Source organism: Oncorhynchus nerka, linkage group LG20 (assembly GCF_034236695.1).
Source record: "Oncorhynchus nerka isolate Pitt River linkage group LG20, Oner_Uvic_2.0, whole genome shotgun sequence".
NCBI lineage: Eukaryota > Metazoa > Chordata > Actinopteri > Salmoniformes > Salmonidae > Oncorhynchus > Oncorhynchus nerka.
The window spans coordinates 60823570-60842669 of NC_088415.1; the positions used below are offsets into that span (position 1 = coordinate 60823570).

The 19100-nt window shown below is 44.8% G+C and overlaps 1 protein-coding gene across 2 annotated transcripts in view; it reads right to left on the bottom strand.

Annotated features, from left to right (window-relative positions):
* Positions 1-13831: 13831 nt before the first annotated feature.
* The window catches only part of LOC115102885 (nuclear receptor coactivator 6-like), a 30368-nt gene continuing 25099 nt past the window's right edge, over positions 13832-19100 (bottom strand). For both annotated transcript variants that reach the window (XM_029623301.2, XM_029623300.2), the window contains 5 exons: positions 19012-19068; positions 17689-17719; positions 14950-14991; positions 14297-14430; positions 13832-14152 (listed from right to left, as the gene is read on the bottom strand). In XM_029623301.2, the coding sequence (XP_029479161.2) occupies positions 14106-14152; positions 14297-14430; positions 14950-14991; positions 17689-17719; positions 19012-19068 (311 nt within the window). In that variant the 3' untranslated portion in view covers positions 13832-14105. The remainder of the gene's footprint in view (positions 14153-14296; positions 14431-14949; positions 14992-17688; positions 17720-19011; positions 19069-19100) is intronic.

A 19100-nucleotide genomic window follows, 5' to 3' on the forward strand; every position in this document is an offset into this window, starting at 1 on the left:
CACTCCCGCTCCGGTGCCCATGGAGTTGGGCGGGGCTGTGCGTAGGGAGGCTGGAGGAGGGGCCTTCACGTGCGCCATCTGTGGGCACACCGCCGGTCAGTGCTGGGCTGATCCCTCTGGGAGACAAGGCAGCAGGCAGCGCACTCTGGCGTCACCCCAGGTGAGTCTGCACCACTCTCATCCAGAGTCCTCTGTTGTCCACCTATTTGTACCTATTTGTTTCCCTGAGTTCTCCCTGCATTCCCAGCATAAGGCGCTCGTCGATTCGGGCGCAGCTGGGAATTTTATCTACAGAGCGTTAGCTCTTAGTTTAGGGATCCCCATTATTCCTGTGGATTGACCTTTCCCGGTTCACGCTCTGGATATTCGACCATTAGGATCCGGGCTAATCAGGGAAGCCACCATCTCCCTGGCCATGGAGACACAGAAGGGTCACGAGGAGAGAATCAGTCTCTTTCTCATTGACTCTCCTGTGTTTCCGTGGTACTAGGCCTTCCCTGGTTGGCTCGTCATAACCCCACCATTTCCTGGGAACAGAGGGCACTCACGGGGTGGTCGTGAGAGTGCTCGGGGATGTGTGCAGGGGTTTCCGTTGGTGCTACCACAGTGGAAAGTCCAGACCAGGTCTCCACCGTGTGCATTCCCTCAGAATATGCCGATTTGGCTCTCGCCTTCTGTAAAAACTCAATTACCACCCCATCGACGGGGGGATTGTGCGATAAGTCTCCTGGTAGACGCTGCACTTCCCAGGAGTCACGTGTATCCCGTCGCAAGCGGAGACGGTGGCTATGGAGATATATGTCTCCGAATCCCTACCTCAGGGGTACATTCGGTCCTCCACTTCACCCGCCTCCTTGTGTTTCTTTTTTGTGAAGAAGAAGGATGGAGGTCTTCACCCGTGCATTGACTATAGCGGTCTCAATCAAATCACGGTGAGGTACAGTTACCCGCTACCTCTTATCACCACGGCGATTGAGTCAATGCACAGGGCGAGCATCTTCACTAAACTGGATCTCAGGAGTGGGTACAATCTGGTGCGTATCCAGGAGGGAGACGAGTGGAAGATGGCTTCAAGTACCACCTCAGGGCATTATGAGTACCTCGTCATGCCGTACGGGTTGATGAATGCTCCATCAGTTTTCCAAGCCTTCGTAGACGAGATTTTCAGGGACCTGTACGGGCAGCGTGTAGTGGTGTATATTGATGACATTCTGATATACTCCACTACACGCGCCGAGCATGTGTCCTTGTTGTGCAAGGTACTTGGACAACTGTTGGAGCATGACCTGTACGTCAAGGCTGAAAAATGCCTGTTCTTTCAGCAGGCCGTCTCCTTCACAGGGTATCGCATTTCCACTTCAGGGGTGGAGATGGAGAGTGACCGCATTCTTAAGAAGGCAGAGCAGCGCTTCATTATGGACAGACTTCTACCTATCTTAGGTACTGTTGTATCAATATGTGACTTGTTTCAGGAAACTAGGTGTATGTCACCGGTCACTACTTGTAAAGGAGGACCATTTAAATGTAAAACTTTTTTTTTTATCAAAATGCTTTTTTCGGCAGAAATTTCTTCTGGAACATTTGAACTTTTATGTGCCTTAATTACAGACTTGTATGCCATCTGTAAATATGAATACAATGGTTAAATTACAAGCCTATTTGGTTTAGCCACAGAAAAAGTCAGCTACCTTCCCACTAGCCATGATTGGCTGAGATAATGAGTGGGCTGGACATGCCGAGAGTTGAGTTTGGATTGGTCTGCCATATAGCACGCTTCTGTCTATTTCAGCTGGTCAGTATGTCTAGGTGTAGGTAATCTTGTCTAACACTGCTTTAAAAACGTTTTTATTGCATGGTAGAACTGCATAAGTGTTGCTCTCCACATTCTGGAGGACCGAGTTTTGAAATCAGTGTAATTAGAGTATGATACATAAGGAGATGGAGAAATACCTTTCTCCGGATTACATCTTCAAACTAAGAGCAACTGTGGCAGGGAGAGGCATCCATCCAGGATGTAAACGGGTCTAGCTAGATACATTTTCAGATATTGCCGTTTTAATTTCAAGTTAGTGCTAGTGAGCTAACTTTAGCTGTCTGGCTCTCTAGATATAGCCTAATGTTAGCTAGCTAACATTGAACATGGTTGGTTAGCTATCTGCAGATTCATGCAAGATAGTAATGTCATGAGATTATGGTTCATTGTTTACCTAGCTAGCTACATGTCTTAATAAAAAAGACTCCACTATGCAAGGAATCATTTCAATAGAATGTCACTGCGACAACTGTTGATAGACAGACATAGCTGGTAAATTCGCTCTGGTTATCTACTCCGATTTCAGAGCACTCTCGTTTGAGTGTGTCAGCTGTGTGCATACTGGTATCGAAGTCAGGTGCAGGAGAGAAGAGATTTGTGAACAGGCGTACACTTTATTGAGGCAAAAGTGCAAAACCCGCAGAACAGTCACAATAATTATGTTTAACTTCTTCGGGATCGATGTCTCTTCCACAGGATGGTTAAGCTAATGTAGGCTGATGCAATTAGCATGAGGTTGTAAGGAACAAGACAATTCCCCTGGACATAGACATATCTGATATTGGCAGAAAGCTTAAATTCTTGTTAATCTAACTGCACTGTCCAATTTACAGTAGCTATTACAGTGAAAGAATACCAGGCTATTGTTTGAGGAGAGTGCACAATTTTGAACATGAAACATTTTTAATAAACAAATTAGGTATATTTGGGCAGTCTTGATGCAACATTTTGAAAAGAAATACAATGGTTCATTGGATCAGTCTAAACCTTTGCATATACACTAATGCCATCTAGTGGTCAAAATCTTAATTGCACATGGGCTGGAATAATACATTATGGCCTATCGATTACATTTAAAAGACGATGGTGCAAATAAAATACAAAAGAACGGTTGTTTTTTTCTTTGCATTATCATTTACCAGATCTATCGTGTTATATTCCTTTCACATTTCCATACACTTCAGTGTTTCCTTTCAAATGGTAGCAAGAATATGCATATCCTTGCTTCAGGGCCTGAGCTACAGGCAGATTTGGGTATGACATTTTAGGCGAAAATTGAAAAAAAGGGGTTAATAAAGTTTTTGGGCAATTTCTCACATGGAAAAGCCTTCATTTCTCAGAACAAGAATAGACTGACGAGTTTGTTGTTTCTGGCCATTTTGAGCCTGTAATCAAAGCCACAAATGCTAATGCTCCAGATACTCAACTAGTCTAAAAAAAGGTCAATTTTATTGCTTCTTTAATCAGAACACAAGTTTTCAGCTGGGGTAACATAATTGAAAAAGGGTTTTCTAATTATCACTTTCAATGGCAAATTGATCAACTTGGATTAGCTAACACAACATGTCATTGGAACACAGGAGTGGCAGAACACTAACCTTCTGTCATTCCTGTCTTGCAGGAAATCACACACAGAACGAGCAGTATGGCTGGTGGCATTGTCATGCTGGAGGGTCATGTCAGGATGAGCCTGCAGGAAGGGTACCACATGAAGGAGAAGGATATCTCCCCTGTAACGCACAGCGTTGAGATTGCCTGCAATGACAACAAGCTCAGTCCGATGATGCTGTGACACGCCCCCCCCAGACCATGACGGACCCTCCGACTCCAAATCGATCCCACTCCAGAGTACATGCCTCGGTGTAATGCTCATTCCTTCGACGATAAACGTGAATCCAACCATCACCCCTGGTGAGACAAAACTGTGACTCGTCAGTGAAGAACACTTTTTGCCAGTCCTGTTTGTGCCCATAGGCGACGTTGTTGCCTGTGATGTCTGGTAAGGACCTGCCTTACAAGTCCAGCCCCTCTCAGCCTATTGCGGACAGTCTGAGCACTGATGGAGAGATTTTGCGTTCCTGGTCTAACTCGGACAGTTGTTGCCATCCTGTACCTGTCCTGCAGGTGTGATGTTCGGATGTACCGATCCTGTGTAGGTGTTGTTACACATGGTCTGCCACTGCAAGGACGATCAGCTGTCCGTCCTGTCTCCCTGTAGCGGTGTCTTAGGCGTCTCACAGTAGACATTACAATGTATTGCCCTGGCCACATCTGCAGTCCTCAATGCTTCCTTGCAGCATGCCTAAGGCACATTCATGCAGATTAGCAGGGACCCTGGGCATCTTTCTTTTGGTGTTTTTCAGTGTCAGTAGAAAGGCCTCTTTAGTGTCCTAAGTTTTCATAACTGTGACCTTAATTTCCTACCGTCTGTAAGCTGTCAGTGTCTTAACAACCGTTCCACAGGTGCATGTTCATTAATTGTTTATGGTTCATTGAACAAGCATGGGAAACAGTGTTTAAACCCTTTACAATGAAGATCTGTGAAGTTATTTGGATTTTTACAAATTATCTTTGAAAGACATGGTTCTGAAAAAAGGACACTTTTTTTGCTGAGTTTATATGTTTATGTAGATATATATGTACATATAGACACATACATATATGTATATAAATACACATATACATCTCTGGAAAAAATTGAGACCACTGAAAAATTATCAGTTTCTCTGGTTGTACTATTTATAGATATGTGTTTGGGTAAAATTAACATTTTAGTTTTATTCTATAAACTACTATCAACATTACTCCCAAATTCCAAATTAAAATATTGTCATTTAGAGCATTTATTTACAGAAAATGACAACTGGTCAAAATAACAATAAAGATGCAATGTTTTCGGTCCTCGAATAAAGCAATGAAAATAAGTTCATATTCATTTTTAAACAACACAATACTAATGTTTTAATTTAGGAAAAGTTCAGAAATCAATATTTGGTAGAATAACCCTGATTTTCAATCACAGCTTTCATGCGTCTTGGCATGCTCTCCACCAGTCTTTCACATTGATGTTGGGTGACTTTATGCCACGCCTGGCTTGTGACAATCCATCTTCCTCTTGAGATTGGGCTGGCCATGACAGGGTCTTGATCTGGTGGTCTTTCATCCACACCTTCATTGACCTGAGAGTTGTAGCTATAGTTATAGCTCTCGTGCTCCTCCCAGTGGCATTCTGTGGGTAGTACAACTCATTTGCGATTTTTGCTCGGCTCATAATCTGAGGTAGCAACTGCGTCAGATCTACAAATCAATGAGCTAGAGACGTATAACATTTGGTTTGCAAATCGGTGAACCTGCGCAGCATTCACTCAATTCGATGCATACGGAAAAACGGATTGACGCAAATCAAATCAAATCAAATTTTATTTGTCACATACACATGGTTAGCAGATGTTAATGCGAGTGTAGCGAAATGCTTGTGCTTCTAGTTCCGACAATGCAGTGATAACCAACAAGTAATCTAACTAACAATTCCAAAACTACTGTCTTATACACAGTGTAAGGGGATAAGGAATATGTACATAAGGATATATGAATGAGTGATGGTACAGAGCAGCATACAGTAGATGGTATCGAGTACAGTATATACATATGAGATGAGTATGTAGACAAAGTAAACAAAGTGGCATAGTTAAAGTGGCTAGTGACATAAGAATGCAGTCGATGATCTAGAGTACAGTATATTTATTTTATTTTTATTTCACCTTTATTTAACCAGGTAGGCTAGTTGAGAACAAGTTCTCATTTGCAACTGCGACCTGGCCAAGATAAAGCATAGCAGTGTGAACAGACAACACAGAGTTACACATGGAATAAACAATTAACAAGTCAATAACACAGTAGAAAAAAAAATGGGCAGTCTATACACAATGTGTGCAAAAGGCATGAGGAGGTAGGCAAATAATACAATTTTGCAGATTAACACTGGGGTGATAAATGATCAGATGGTCATGTACAGGTAGAGATATTGGTGTGCAAAAGAGCAGAAAAGTAAATAAATAAATAAAAAAACAGTATAAAAACAGTATGGGAATGAGGTAGGTGAAAATGGGTGGGCTATTTACCAATAGACTATGTACAGCTGCAGCGATCGGTTAGCTGCTCGGATAGCTGATGTTTGAAGTTGGTGAGGGAGATAAAAGTCTCCAACTTCAGCGATTTTTGCAGTTCGTTCCAGTCACAGGCAGCAGAGTACTGGAACGAAAGGCGGCCGAATGAGGTGTTGGCTTTAGGGATGATCAATGAGATACACCTGCTGGAGCGCGTGCTACGGATGGGTGTTGCCATCGTGACCAGTGAACTGAGATAAGGCGGAGCTTTACCTAGCATGGACTTGTAGATGACCTGGAGCCAGTGGGTCTGGCGACGAATATGTAGCGAGGGCCAGCCGACTAGAGCATACAAGTCGCAGTGGTGGGTGGTATAAGGTGCTTTGGTGACAAAACGGATGGCACTATGATAGACTGCATCCAGTTTGCTGAGTAGAGTGTTGGAAGCCATTTTGTAGATGACATCGCCAAAATCGAGGATCGGTAGGATAGTCAGTTTTACTAGGGTAAGCTTGGCGGCGTGAGTGAAGGAGGCTTTGTTGCGGAATAGAAAGCCGACTCTTGATTTGATTTTCGATTGGAGATGTTTGATGTGAGTCTGGAAGGAGAGTTTGCAGTCTAGCCAGACACCTAGGTACTTATAGATGTCCACATATTCAAGGTCGGAACCATCCAGGGTGGTGATGCTAGTCGGGCATGCGGGTGCAGGCAGCGATCGGTTGAAAAGCATGCATTTGGTTTTACTCGCGTTTAAGAGCAGTTGGAGGCCACGGAAGGAGTGCTGTATGGCATTGAAGCTCATTTGGAGGTTAGATAGCACAGTGTCCAATGACGGGCCGAAAGTATATAGAATGGTGTCATCTGCGTAGAGGTGGATCAGGGAATCGCCCGCAGCAAGAGCAACATCATTGATATATACAGAGAAAAGAGTCGGCCCGAGAATTGAACCCTGTGGCACCCCCATAGAGACTGCCAGAGGACCGGACAGCATGCCCTCCGATTTGACACACTGAACTCTGTCTGCAAAGTAATTGGTGAACCAGGCAAGGCAGTCATCCGAGAAACCGAGGCTATTGAGTCTGCCGATAAGAATATGGTGATTGACAGAGTCGAAAGCCTTGGCGAGGTCGATGAAGACGGCTGCACAGTACTGTCTTTTATCGATGGCGGTAATGATATCGTTTAGTACCTTGAGCGTGGCTGAGGTGCACCCGTGACCGGCTCGGAAACCAGATTGCACAGCGGAGAAGGTACGGTGGGATTCGAGATGGTCAGTGACCTGTTTGTTGACTTGGCTTTCGAAGACCTTAGATAGGCAGGGCAGGATGGATATAGGTCTATAGCAGTTTGGGTCCAGGGTGTCTCCCCTTTTGAAGAGGGGATGACTGCGGCAGCTTTCCAATCCTTGGGGATCTCAGACGATATGAAAGAGAGGTTGAACAGGCTGGTAATAGGGGTTGCGACAATGGCGGCAGATAGTTTCAGAAATAGAGGGTCCAGATTGTCAAGCCCAGCTGATTTGTACGGGTCTAGGTTTTGCAGCTCTTTCAGAACATCTGCTATCTGGATTTGGGTAAAGGAGAACCTGGAGAGGCTTGGGCGAGGAGCTGCGGGGGGGGCGGAGCTGTTGGCCGAGGTTGGAGTAGCCAGGCGGAAGGCATGGCCAGCCGTTGAGAAGTGCTTATTGAAGCTTTCGATAATCGTGGATTTATCGGTGGAGACCGTGTTACCTAGCCTCAGTGCAGTGGGCAGCTGGGAGGAGGTGCTCTTATTCTCCATTGACTTCACAGTGTCCCAGAACTTTAAGGAGTTGGAGCTACAGGATGCAAACTTCTGCCTGAAGAAGCTGGCCTTAGCTTTCCTGACTGACTGCGTGTATTGGTTCCTGACTTCCCTGAACAGTTGCATATCACGGGGGCTGTTCGATGCTATTGCAGTCCGCCACAGGATGTTTTTGTGCTGGTCGAGGGCAGTCAGGTCTGGAGTGAACCAAGGGCTGTATCTGTTCTTGGTTCTGCATTTTTTGAACGGAGCATGCTTATCTAAAATGGTGAGGAAGTTACTTTTAAAGAATGACCAGGCATCCTCAACTGACGGGATGAGGTCAATGTCCTTCCAGGATACCCGGGCCAGATCGATTAGAAAGGCCTGCTCACAGAAGTGTTTTAGGGAGCGTTTGACAGTGATGAGGGGTGGTCGTTTGACTGCGGCTCCGTGGCGGATACAGGCAATGAGGCAGTGATCGCTGAGATCCTGGTTGAAGACAGCGGAGGTGTATTTGGAGGGCCAGTTGGTCAGGATGACGTCTATGAGGGTGCCCTTGTTTACAGAGTTAGGGTTGTACCTGGTGGGTTCCTTAATGATTTGAGTGAGATTGAGGGCATCTAGCTTACATTGTAGGACTGCCGGGGTGTTAAGCATATCCCAGTTTAGGTCACCTAACAGAACAAACTCTGAAGCTAGATGGGGGGCGATCAATTCACAAATGGTGTCCAGGGCACAGCTGGGAGCTGAGGGTGGCCGGTAGCAGGCGGCAACAGTGAGAGACTTATTTCTGGAGAGGGTAATTTTCAAAATTAGTAGTTCGAACTGTTTGGGTATGGACCTGGACAGTATGACATTACTTTGCAGGCTATCTCTGCAGTAGACTGCGACTCCGCCCCCTTTGGCAGTTCTATCTTGACGGAAGATGTTATAGTTGGGTATGGAAATCTCTGAATTTTTGGTGGCCTTCCTGAGCCAGGATTCAGACACGGCAAGGACATCAGGGTTAGCAGAGTGTGCTAAAGCAGTGAGTAAAACAAACTTAGGGAGGAGGCTTCTGATGTTGACATGCATAAAACCAAGGCTTTTTCGATCACAGAAGTCAACAAATGAGGGTACCTGGGGACAAGCAGGGCCTGGGTTTACCTCCACATCACCCGCGGAACAGAGAAGGAGTAGTATGAGGGTGCGGCTAAAGGCTATCAAAACTGGTCGCCTAGAGCGTTGGGGGCAGAGGATAAGAGGAGCAGGTTTCTGGGCATGGTAGAATATATTCAGGGCATAATGCGCAGACAGGGGTATGGTGGGGTGCGGGTACAGCGGAGGTAAGCCCAGGCACTGGGTGATGATGAGACAGGTTGTATCTCTGGACATGCTGGTTGTAATGGGTGAGGTCACCGCATGTGTGGGAGGTGGGACAAAGGAGGTAACAGGGGTATGCAGAGTGGGTCTAGGGGCTCCATTGTGAACTAAAACAATTATAACTAACCTGAACAACAGTATACAAGGCATATTGACATCTGAGAGAGACATACAGCGAGGCATACAGTAATCACAGGTGTTGAATTTGGAAAGCTAGCTAAAAACAGTAGGCGGGGCTAATCCGCTAGCACAACAAACAGCAGGTAAAATGGCGTTGACTAGGCAACGGGGCCGACAGGTAAGACAAACAAGCAGAAAGGAGTACCGTGATTAATGGACAGTCCAGCGTCGTCAGCTATGTAGCCAAGAGATCAGTGTCCAGGGGCAGCGGTGGATGGGCAGGGGGCTGGGCTGGCGAGTGTTATCCAGGTTTTTTTTTTAAACTAACAATGACTAACTAGCTTGTAGCTAGTTAGCTGGTTAGCGTCTGGAGGTTCTTGAGTGTGTCATAAAAATAAAAATAAGAGTAAAAGTAATAGCGATTCCGTATCACATTGGGTGAGGCAGGTTTCCGGAAGGTATAAACAAATTAAAAATCAAAAAGAGATAGAAAGTAAATGGGGTCAGAGAGTGATTGGGACGCGGTGGTTCAGACGGTTAGCAGGCCTGTGCTAACAAGCTAACAGTTCGTAGGCCCGAGCTAGACAAGGTAGCAGTTAGCGGACCGGAGCTTGACAAGCCGTTAAGCAGGCCGAATTAGCAAGCAGGGAGATAGCGAGGGCTAGAGAGTTAACCTTTGGGGGACGTCGCGATGGGGTGAGTCTGTTTAATCCTCTTCATGCGGTGAGCTGGAGATACAGCGATTCAGAAAGCTCGCGGGCCTTGGCCAGCAGATGGATCTTTGGCGATGTCGCAGCGGAAAAGCCTGTTGAAACCCCCTCGGACGATTATGTCGGCGGACCAGTCGTGATGGATCGGCGGGGCTCCGTGTCGGCAGTAGAGGGTCAGTAGAGGGTCCAGGCCAATTGGCAAATTAGGTATCTTTGGACCTCTTCGGCTAGTCGGGAGATGGGCTTAGCTCGAGGCTAGCTCCAGGCTAACTGGTGCTTGCTCTGGGACAGAGACGTTAGCCAGGAGTAGCCACTCGGATTGCAGCTAGCTATTTACGATGATCCGGTATAAAGGTTCAGAGCTTGCGGTAGGAATCCGGAGATGTGGTAGAGAAAAAGCAGTCTGATATGCTTTGGGTAGATGTCGCGCTGGTGTCCTAGTTAGCGTTGAAGACCGCTAGCAGCTAGTTAGCGGCTAGCTTCTGATGAGGGTTCCGATTCTAAAGTATAGAAAAAGCAGATCCGTACCACATTGGGTGATGCGGGTTGCAGGAGAGTATATTCAGCCTGTAGTTGGAAAGTGAGATTAAAATATGTACGAAATATATACAGAAAAAAAACGAGGAAAAACTATATTTACACTATACAGGACGGGACAAGACAAAACACACGTCTGACTGATACGCCATCTTGGCATATAACGATGCATACATATGCATATGAGATGAATAATGTAGGGTAAGTAACATTATATAAGGTAGCATTGTTTAAAGTGGCTAGTGATATATTTACATAATTTCCCATCAATTCCCATTATTAAAGTGGCTGGAGTTGGGTCAGTGTCAATGACAGTGTGTTGGCAGCAGCCACTCAGTGTTAGTGGTGGCTGTTTAACAGTCTGATGGCCTTGAGATAGAAGCTGTTTTTCAGTCTCTCGGTCCCAGCTTTGATGCACCTGTACTGACCTCGCCTTCTGGATGATGACCATCTGATCATTTATCATTTATCACCCCAGTGTTAATCTGCAAAATTGTATTATTCGCCTACCTCCTCATGCCTTTTGCACACATTGTATATAGACTGCCCATTTTATTCTACTGTGTTATTGACTTGTTAATTGTTTATTCCATGTGTAACTCTGTGTTGTCGGTTCACACTGCTATGCTTTATCTTGGCCAGGTCGCAGTTGCAAATGAGAACTTGTTCTCAACTAGCCTACCTGGTTAAATAAAGGTGAAATAAATAAAAAAAATAAATAAATGATAGCGGGGTGAACAGGCAGTGGTTCGGGTGGTTGATGTCCTTGATGATCTTTATGGCCTTCCTGTAACATCGGGTGGTGTAGGTGTCCTGGAGGGCAGGTAGTTTTCCCCCGGTGATGCGTTGTGCAGACCTCACTACCCTCTGGAGAGCCTTACGGTTGAGGGCGGAGCAGTTGCCGTACCAGGCGGTGATACAGCCCGCCAGGATGCTCTCGATTGTGCATCTGTAGAAGTTTGTGAGTGCTTTTGGTGACAAGCCGAATTTCTTCAGCCTCCTGAGGTTGAAGAGGCGCTGCTGCGCCTTCTTCACGACGCTGTCAGTGTGAGTGGTCCAATTCAGTTTGTCTGTGATGTGTATGCCGAGGAACTTAAAACTTGCTACCCTCTCCACTACTGATCCATCGATGTGGATAGGGGTGTTCCTCTGCTGTTTCCTGAAGTCCACAATCATCTCCTTAGTTTTGTTGACGTTGAGTGTGAGGTTATTTTCCTGACACCACACTCCGAAGGCCCTCACCTCCTCCCTGTAGGCCGTCTCGTCGTTGTTGGTAATCAAGCCTACCACTGTTGTGTCGTCCGCAAACTTGATGATTGAGTTGGAGGCGTGCATGGCCACGCAGTCGTGGGTGAACAGGGAGTACAGGAGAGGGCTCAGAACGCACCCTTGTGGGGCCCCGTGTTGAGGATCAGCGGGAGGAGATGTTGTTGCCTACCCTCACCACCTGGGGCGGCCCGTCAGGAAGTCCAGTACCCAGTTGCACAGGGCGGGGTCGAGACCCAGGGTCTCGAGCTTGATGACGAGCTTGGAGGGTACTATGGTGTTGAATGCCGAGCTGTAGTCGATGAACAGCATTCTCACATAGGTATTCCTCTTGTCCAGGTGGGTTAGGGCAGTGTGCAGTGTGGTTGAGATTGCATCGTCTGTGGACCTATTTGGGCGGTAAGCAAATTGGAGTGGGTCTAGGGTGTCAGGTAGGGTGGAGGTGATATGGTCCTTGACTAGTCTCTCAAAGCACTTCATGATGACGGAAGTGAGTGCTACGGGGCGGTAGTCGTTTAGCTCAGTTACCTTAGCTTTCTTGGGAACAGGAACAATGGTGGCCCTCTTGAAGCATGTGGGAACAGCAGACTGGTATAGGGATTGATTGAATATGTCCGTAAACACACCGGCCAGCTGGTCTGCGCATGCTCTGAGGGCGCGGCTGGGGATGCCGTCTGGGCCTGCAGCCTTGCGAGGGTTAACACGTTTAAATGTCTTACTCACCTCGGCTGCAGTGAAGGAGAGTTAGGAAATTACCCAGATGCCATTTAGAAAAAAATCGTCAAAAAATACATTTTTTAAATAAACCTTCTGGCTGTTTACAATCGGCCACATCTTGAAAATGAGGACATGGACATGAGTTTTGTTCAGGTTTACACCAATGGGCGCTCTGGATTTACCAACGGACAATCTGACAACTCTCTGAATTTACAAATGCCGAGAAGGTACTCTGGCACTCCATATTGAATTTATGAACGCACCCAGGACGTTGGTGACTAAGTGTGTTGGTGGGCAACATTTTATTAGGTTTTTTTTGCCGACGTTTAGTGACACTGGCCCTATTCAACCGGTGTTGAGCATTCGTAAATTCATCAGTTATTCTGTTAGAGTAGATAGCCAGAGTGAATTTACGAACCCACCCTAAAATGAATTTATAGCATGTAGTATCCTCATTAAGTATGTAAGTCTGGATAAGAGCGTCTGCTAAATGACATAAATGTAAATGTAAATGTAGTATACACTATGTTAGTATGGGTATTTTAACACAGCTTTACTCTCTGGGGGGCCATCTGTCCTTTGAAAACGAACAATAGACAGACGAAGATAATGAGAGGAACAAAAGCAAAACCATGATAAATATTATAAATCTACATCAAAAGACAATTTACCATTGGCTCGAGGCCCAGAATTGACCTGCAAACTGTACAGAATAAATACAAATGTTATGTATGCCAGTAGAAAGGAGAACGTCAAGATTCAGACAGAGAAATAAGAAAAATTCTACACGAAGCACAGCGATCGCTAGCGCATTTGAAATAAAGTTGCTTCCTGAATGACAACTAATTAAACTTTATTTACATATCGATTGTATCCATGTGAACATAAAAATGCCATGTTATCATTATATAGTCAACAAAACCAATTGTCACAATTCAAATAACTATCTAGCCTACTAAATATAAAAATCATAAAGCATAATAACACTACCTGTGAGTCTCTTTGACCATGATCTCTGCTCATTGTCAATTTGCTTGTAAAGCATACACAAGACAGACGCCCAAGGTCAGAAGATGAGGTTGATGGAGTCGTCTGGATAGACTGGAATCGTTGTGCACTGGGTCCGAATTTATGGCCACTGTGCATACTCAAATTAATTAAAATAATGTTGCCTACTGTCCTACATGGTTCTTCACTAAAACAGTTGTAATTCACTGATTTCTGGTAAGATCATGTTAGAAACATGGAAACCGATGAGAAATAGGGTCACTTTCTGAATTACAGTAAATACTCCATTTTCAGCCTGCAATGCAAAGGTGACAGCATTGAGCCATGTTAAAACGGTATATGAAACAACTCATGCAGCCAACTTTCACAGAATATCACAGTACAACTTTGGAAGTACAGCACATTAAACCATTTCATCACAGGACAAAAAAGTAGTAGAAAATTTAATGAAGTTTTACAACAAAATTATACAATTGAGTCAAGTTTTATTATCAGTCTTCACATAATTAATTAAACACACACACAAGCTACAACCTCACATGATAGCAGGGACAAAACATCAACAATTATTTTTCAAACAATTATCTGTACATGGTTATTTTCACCATCAAAAATGTGTAATCCTGGAGAAAAGATGCTCATCGAATGATTGACAAAGAAAAATACATTTACAGTTCAGTTCACAGGGTTTCACTACTGTGGTCATTTAGACTTCCTTCTCTTAGCCTGGGTAGGGCTGGCACCCGTTTCTGAAAGGACACAGAGGAGAGAGAGGGGGACATGTTTGATGAGACAAATCCCTTTACAATAAAAACGTAAACTATATGTAAGAGTAAATTGTGTATGAGAGAGTGTTTGTGCTCTAAATCAAGTCTGCGTGCATGTGCGTGTACCTTTAGCAGCAGCACCGGCTCCAGGCCTGGCCGGTCTCTTCCTCTGCATGCTGTCTGCCACAGTCTCCTCCTCCACCTCCTTGTCGGCCCGCGAGCTCCGTCTGCTAGGACCCTTTGACTTCTCCACGGCAGCCCTGATAGATGCCCGACGGAAAACAGAGCAAGAGACACAGCAGAGGAGATAGAAAAGAAAAGCAGGAGAGATCAGTTACAAAGATAAAAGAAGAAACTTCAGTAGCTACTCAGTAAAAGTTGGAATATCGCTCCGGTATTCCTTCAAGTTGGGAAAATCGCTTCGGAGTGGGCTTTCCTCATCTATTTTTTTATTTAACCTTTAACTAGGCAAGTCAGTTAAGAACAAATTCTCATTTACAATGACGGCCTACCACGTCCAAACCCAAATGACGCTGGGCCAATTGTGCGCCACCTTATGGGAAATCACGGCCGGTTGTGTACAGCCTGGAATCGAACCAGGGTCTGTAGGGACGTCCCAAGCACTGTGGTGCAGTGCCTTAGCCGCTGCGCCACTCGGGAGCCTGTCCACCACAGATACTGTCCGTCTTCACCGTAAATAGTATCCGATAGATAACAAAATGGTGGACACGACAGGGCTGCTGCGTGCGTCCTGGCAGTGCTCACGTGGAAATACATACCTGGAGCCCAAGTTAACGGGTGTCTTTCTTTTCTTTGCCCATCTGTGATAGAAGTGGAAAAACAGCAGTCAACTAAACTGTGATAATGCTTAACAAAAATGGTTTTATTCCCCCAACATACTCTTAGTGACAATCATCCCCAGAAGAAAGAAATCATCAGACATAGCCATATTCATACTCAATTAGCACAGTCAGTTCTTATGCAGTGGAAGTACTTGTCGTCTTTTGACGTTTGGATATAGTTTACATGCTAAGCATACATGCACTATATATATATATATATAAATATACACATATACATACACAAAAGGTATGTGGACAATCCTTCAAATTAATGGCTTCGGCTATTTCATCCACACCCGTTGCTGACAGGTGTATAAAATTGAGCACACAGCCATGCAATCTCCATAGACAATCATTGGCAGTAGAATGGCCTTACTGAAGAGCTCAGTGACTTTCAACGTATTTGGTATTTGATTGGGATCCCCATTAGCTGTTGCAAAATCAGCAGCTACTCTTCCTGGGGTCCACACAGAACATAATACAGAATGACATAATACAGAACATCATTAGAGAAGAACCACATTCATTTTTAAAAAAGGCACACGTAGCCTACATATCAATGCATACATATAAACTATCTGGTCAAATAGGGGAAAGAAGTTGTGCAGCGAGGTGTTGCCTTTTCTGTTTTTTGAAACCATGTTTGTTGTTTATTTGAGCAATATGAGCTGGATTGAAGTTCCATGCAATAAGGGCTCTATATATATATATATATATATATATATATATATATATATATGTTATATCCTTGTATTGCTACTGCTGTATCATCAAATGAATTAACTAAGTGAGTCTCAGAAATGACTAATATATGAATGTTATCTGATGTTAGCAAGTTATTGATTTCATTAACCTTATTTCTAAGGCTACATATATTAATATGGGCTATTTTCAGCCCTTTCCTGGGTAGCTTAATTAACAGAGATAGACATACTATTGAAAAGAGCAGACAAAGCAAGAGAAAAAATATATACATTCAGCACATATATACATTCCATTAATCAATTGGTGTGTGTGTGTGTGCTGCGGGGTTGAGGCTACGAACCCATAGGCTTGGCTCTCATCCCTTCCAGGCTTCTGGGAGGGAGGGTGGACAATGAGCCTGTCATAGCGGATGTACGCAATGTCCCCACGCGCTCTGGCAGCTATCATGACTGGGATCAGTTCTTTCCTCTTCTGGCGCACAACTTCAGGATAGTCCTGGTTAAGATATGCATTCCTCTCAAGTTCTTGGCTCTTTCCAGAACAGCTACCTTGTTCTTGAACCTCAGGAACGTGACCACTATCGGCCTGGGCCTATCACCAGGGCCGGTAGTGGGTTTTCCAGTCCTGTGGACACGCTCCACCTCAATCTTCCTGTGGTCCATCTTCAGTTTCTCAGAGATCATTTCCCTCACTTTGTCCTCAAGACTCCACCCAGGTAGGTCTCAGGTGGAGATTCTGCAATTCCGTCCACAACCATGTTGTTTCGCCTTGATTGTCCCTCAAGATAGTCTGGTTTATCTGTTATCATGGATTCACACACAGGACTGATGTCCTCTCTTAATGACTTACAGATTGCTGCCATCTTGCCGTTCTCCTGTTTCAACTCGTCGAGCTGACCCTGGGAGAACTGCAAACTGTTCTTCAGGTCGTCCATTCTTTTATTAGTAGAATCCACCAGTATTTGGACAAAAAACTTGAAGCTATTTTCTTTTTGTTTTAACTCCTTGTAGGTCTCTTTTTCTTTGTTTAAAAGATCATTCACGTGTGATAGAGAGACACCAATGGCACTGTCCTCAATGGTACAGCCGCCAGCTTTGGTCTTTGTCATGGTAGCTAGCAACATATGTTAGGCTATTACTCCTCACTTTTCCAGACAGGGCAGGTCACCGAGAAAATTGAAAACAACAAACAGCAGGGCTCTAGACAGCCACAAACCCGGGACAATCCGCATTCCCAGCCACAATGGATAACCAGGTCGCAGGCTGCGTTCAAGAACACCTCGCTAGGTTGATGTCCAGCTACCTAGCAGTTAGGCGAGCTGCGACAACCAAATAGCTCCTCAGACCCGTCCTTGGTCGGCAGGATCACTGGAAAGATACAAGCAGTCCCAGCAACTGATGCCAACTGCGTCGTGGGATCCAACAGAAGAAGCTAGGTAGCTACCGAGAACTTTCCAAACAAACAAAACCGAGCTCTTTCCCGTTCCACGTACAACAGGAAGTGACGTCTGTGGCTGGAGAAAATAGTAGAAGTGGCACTGTCATAGGATGCCACCTTTCCAACAAGTCAGTTCGTCACATTTCTGCCCTGCTAGAGCTGCCCCGGTCAACTGTAAGTGCTAATATTGTGAAGTGGAAACTTCTAGGAGCAACAACAGCTCAGCCGCAAAGAGGTAGGCCACACAAGATCAGAGAACAGAAACATTGAGGTGTCCACATACCTTTGGTCATGTAGTGTAACAAGTGGCTCATCGATTTTTTTCCTCATGTACCCCCCCCCGCCCAACCATATGAACTCCCTGAGTTTTAGTAGTTACAAATGGCAAAGCATTTCTGTTTACAAACATGGCACTTACTGTAGACTAGGCCAAATACTTAAAGAATACTGAAGTAACCTTTTACAGGCAATGGCATGACAAGTATTTATTTTATACTGACATTTTGTTAGTCTGAAATGTCTTGAGAACCTCACCCTTGTTCAGTCACAGTGGCAACTTCTTCTGCTGTAGAAGGAAAAAGTGACAAACAAAAAAAGTTACTAAATATCACAACAAGATGCATGCTATGTTCACGGCATACAGTGCATCATATAAAAGCACGGTCCAAGACCTGTACAAGTATCTTATAACAAAACCATTTTCAGATTTGGTCTCAGACTATAACATTATTTAATACTGTATATACAAAAGTATGTGGATTCGGCTATTTAAGCTACACACGTTGCTGACAGGTATATAAAATCAAGCACACAGCCATATAATGTTTTATACAAACATTGGCAGTAGAATGGCCTTACTGAAGAGCTCAATGACTTTCAATGTGGCTCTGTGATACAATAACACCTTTCCAACAAGTAGGTTTGTCAAACTTCTGCCATGCTAGAGCTGCCCTGGTCAACTGTAAGTGCTGTTATTGTGAAGTAGAAATGTCTAGGCGCAACAACGGCTCAGCCGTGAAGTGGTAGGCCACACAAGCTCAGAGAACGGGACCGCCGACTGCAGAAGTGCGTAAAAATCATCTGTCCTCGGTTGCAACGCTCACTACCGAGTTCCAAACTGCCTCTGGAACCAACGTCAGCACAAGGACTGTTAGTCTGGAGCTTCATGAAATGGGTTTCCATGGCCGAGCAGCCACACACAAGCCTAAGATCACCATGGCAAATGCAACGTGTCAACTGGAGTGGTGTAAAGCTTGCCAACATTGGACTCTGGAGCAGTGGAAACGGGTTCTCTGGAGTGATGAATCACGCTTCACCATCTGGGAGTCCAATGGACGAATCTGGGTTTGGGGGATGCCAAGAGAACGCTACCTGCATACAATGACATTCTAGACAATTCTGTGCTTCCCCAAACTGTTGCCACAAAGTTGGAAGGCCCTATCTCACTTTAGCATGCACAAAGCGAGGTCCATACTAAAATGGTTTGTCGAGATCAGTCTGGAAGAACATGACTGGCCTGCACATAGCCCTGACCTCAACCCCATCGAACACCTTAGTGGAAAGCCTTCCCAGGCTGTTATAGCAGCGAAGGGGGGACCAACTCCATATTAATGCCATGATTTTGGAATGAGATGTTTGACGAGCAGGTAAATGCATACTTTTGTTCGTGTAGTGTAACTTGTGCTTCTATGCTGTAGTTGTTACATTTTATGGTGCCCTCTAGATATACCACCATCTTTGCATATATTCCATTTGTACTCTGTTACCAAGTCATATTATGTCATTGCCATGTCATTACATAAAGGGTCCGGAGCATCCACCATTTTGTTATAGATCAGTTAGTGTGACATTACTTACCAGTATTTTCAGTAGCAGAAGGCTCCTCTTGCTGTAGAGCTTCAGGCTGGATTGACACTGGGAGGAAGGAGATGGTGGAGGTTGTTATT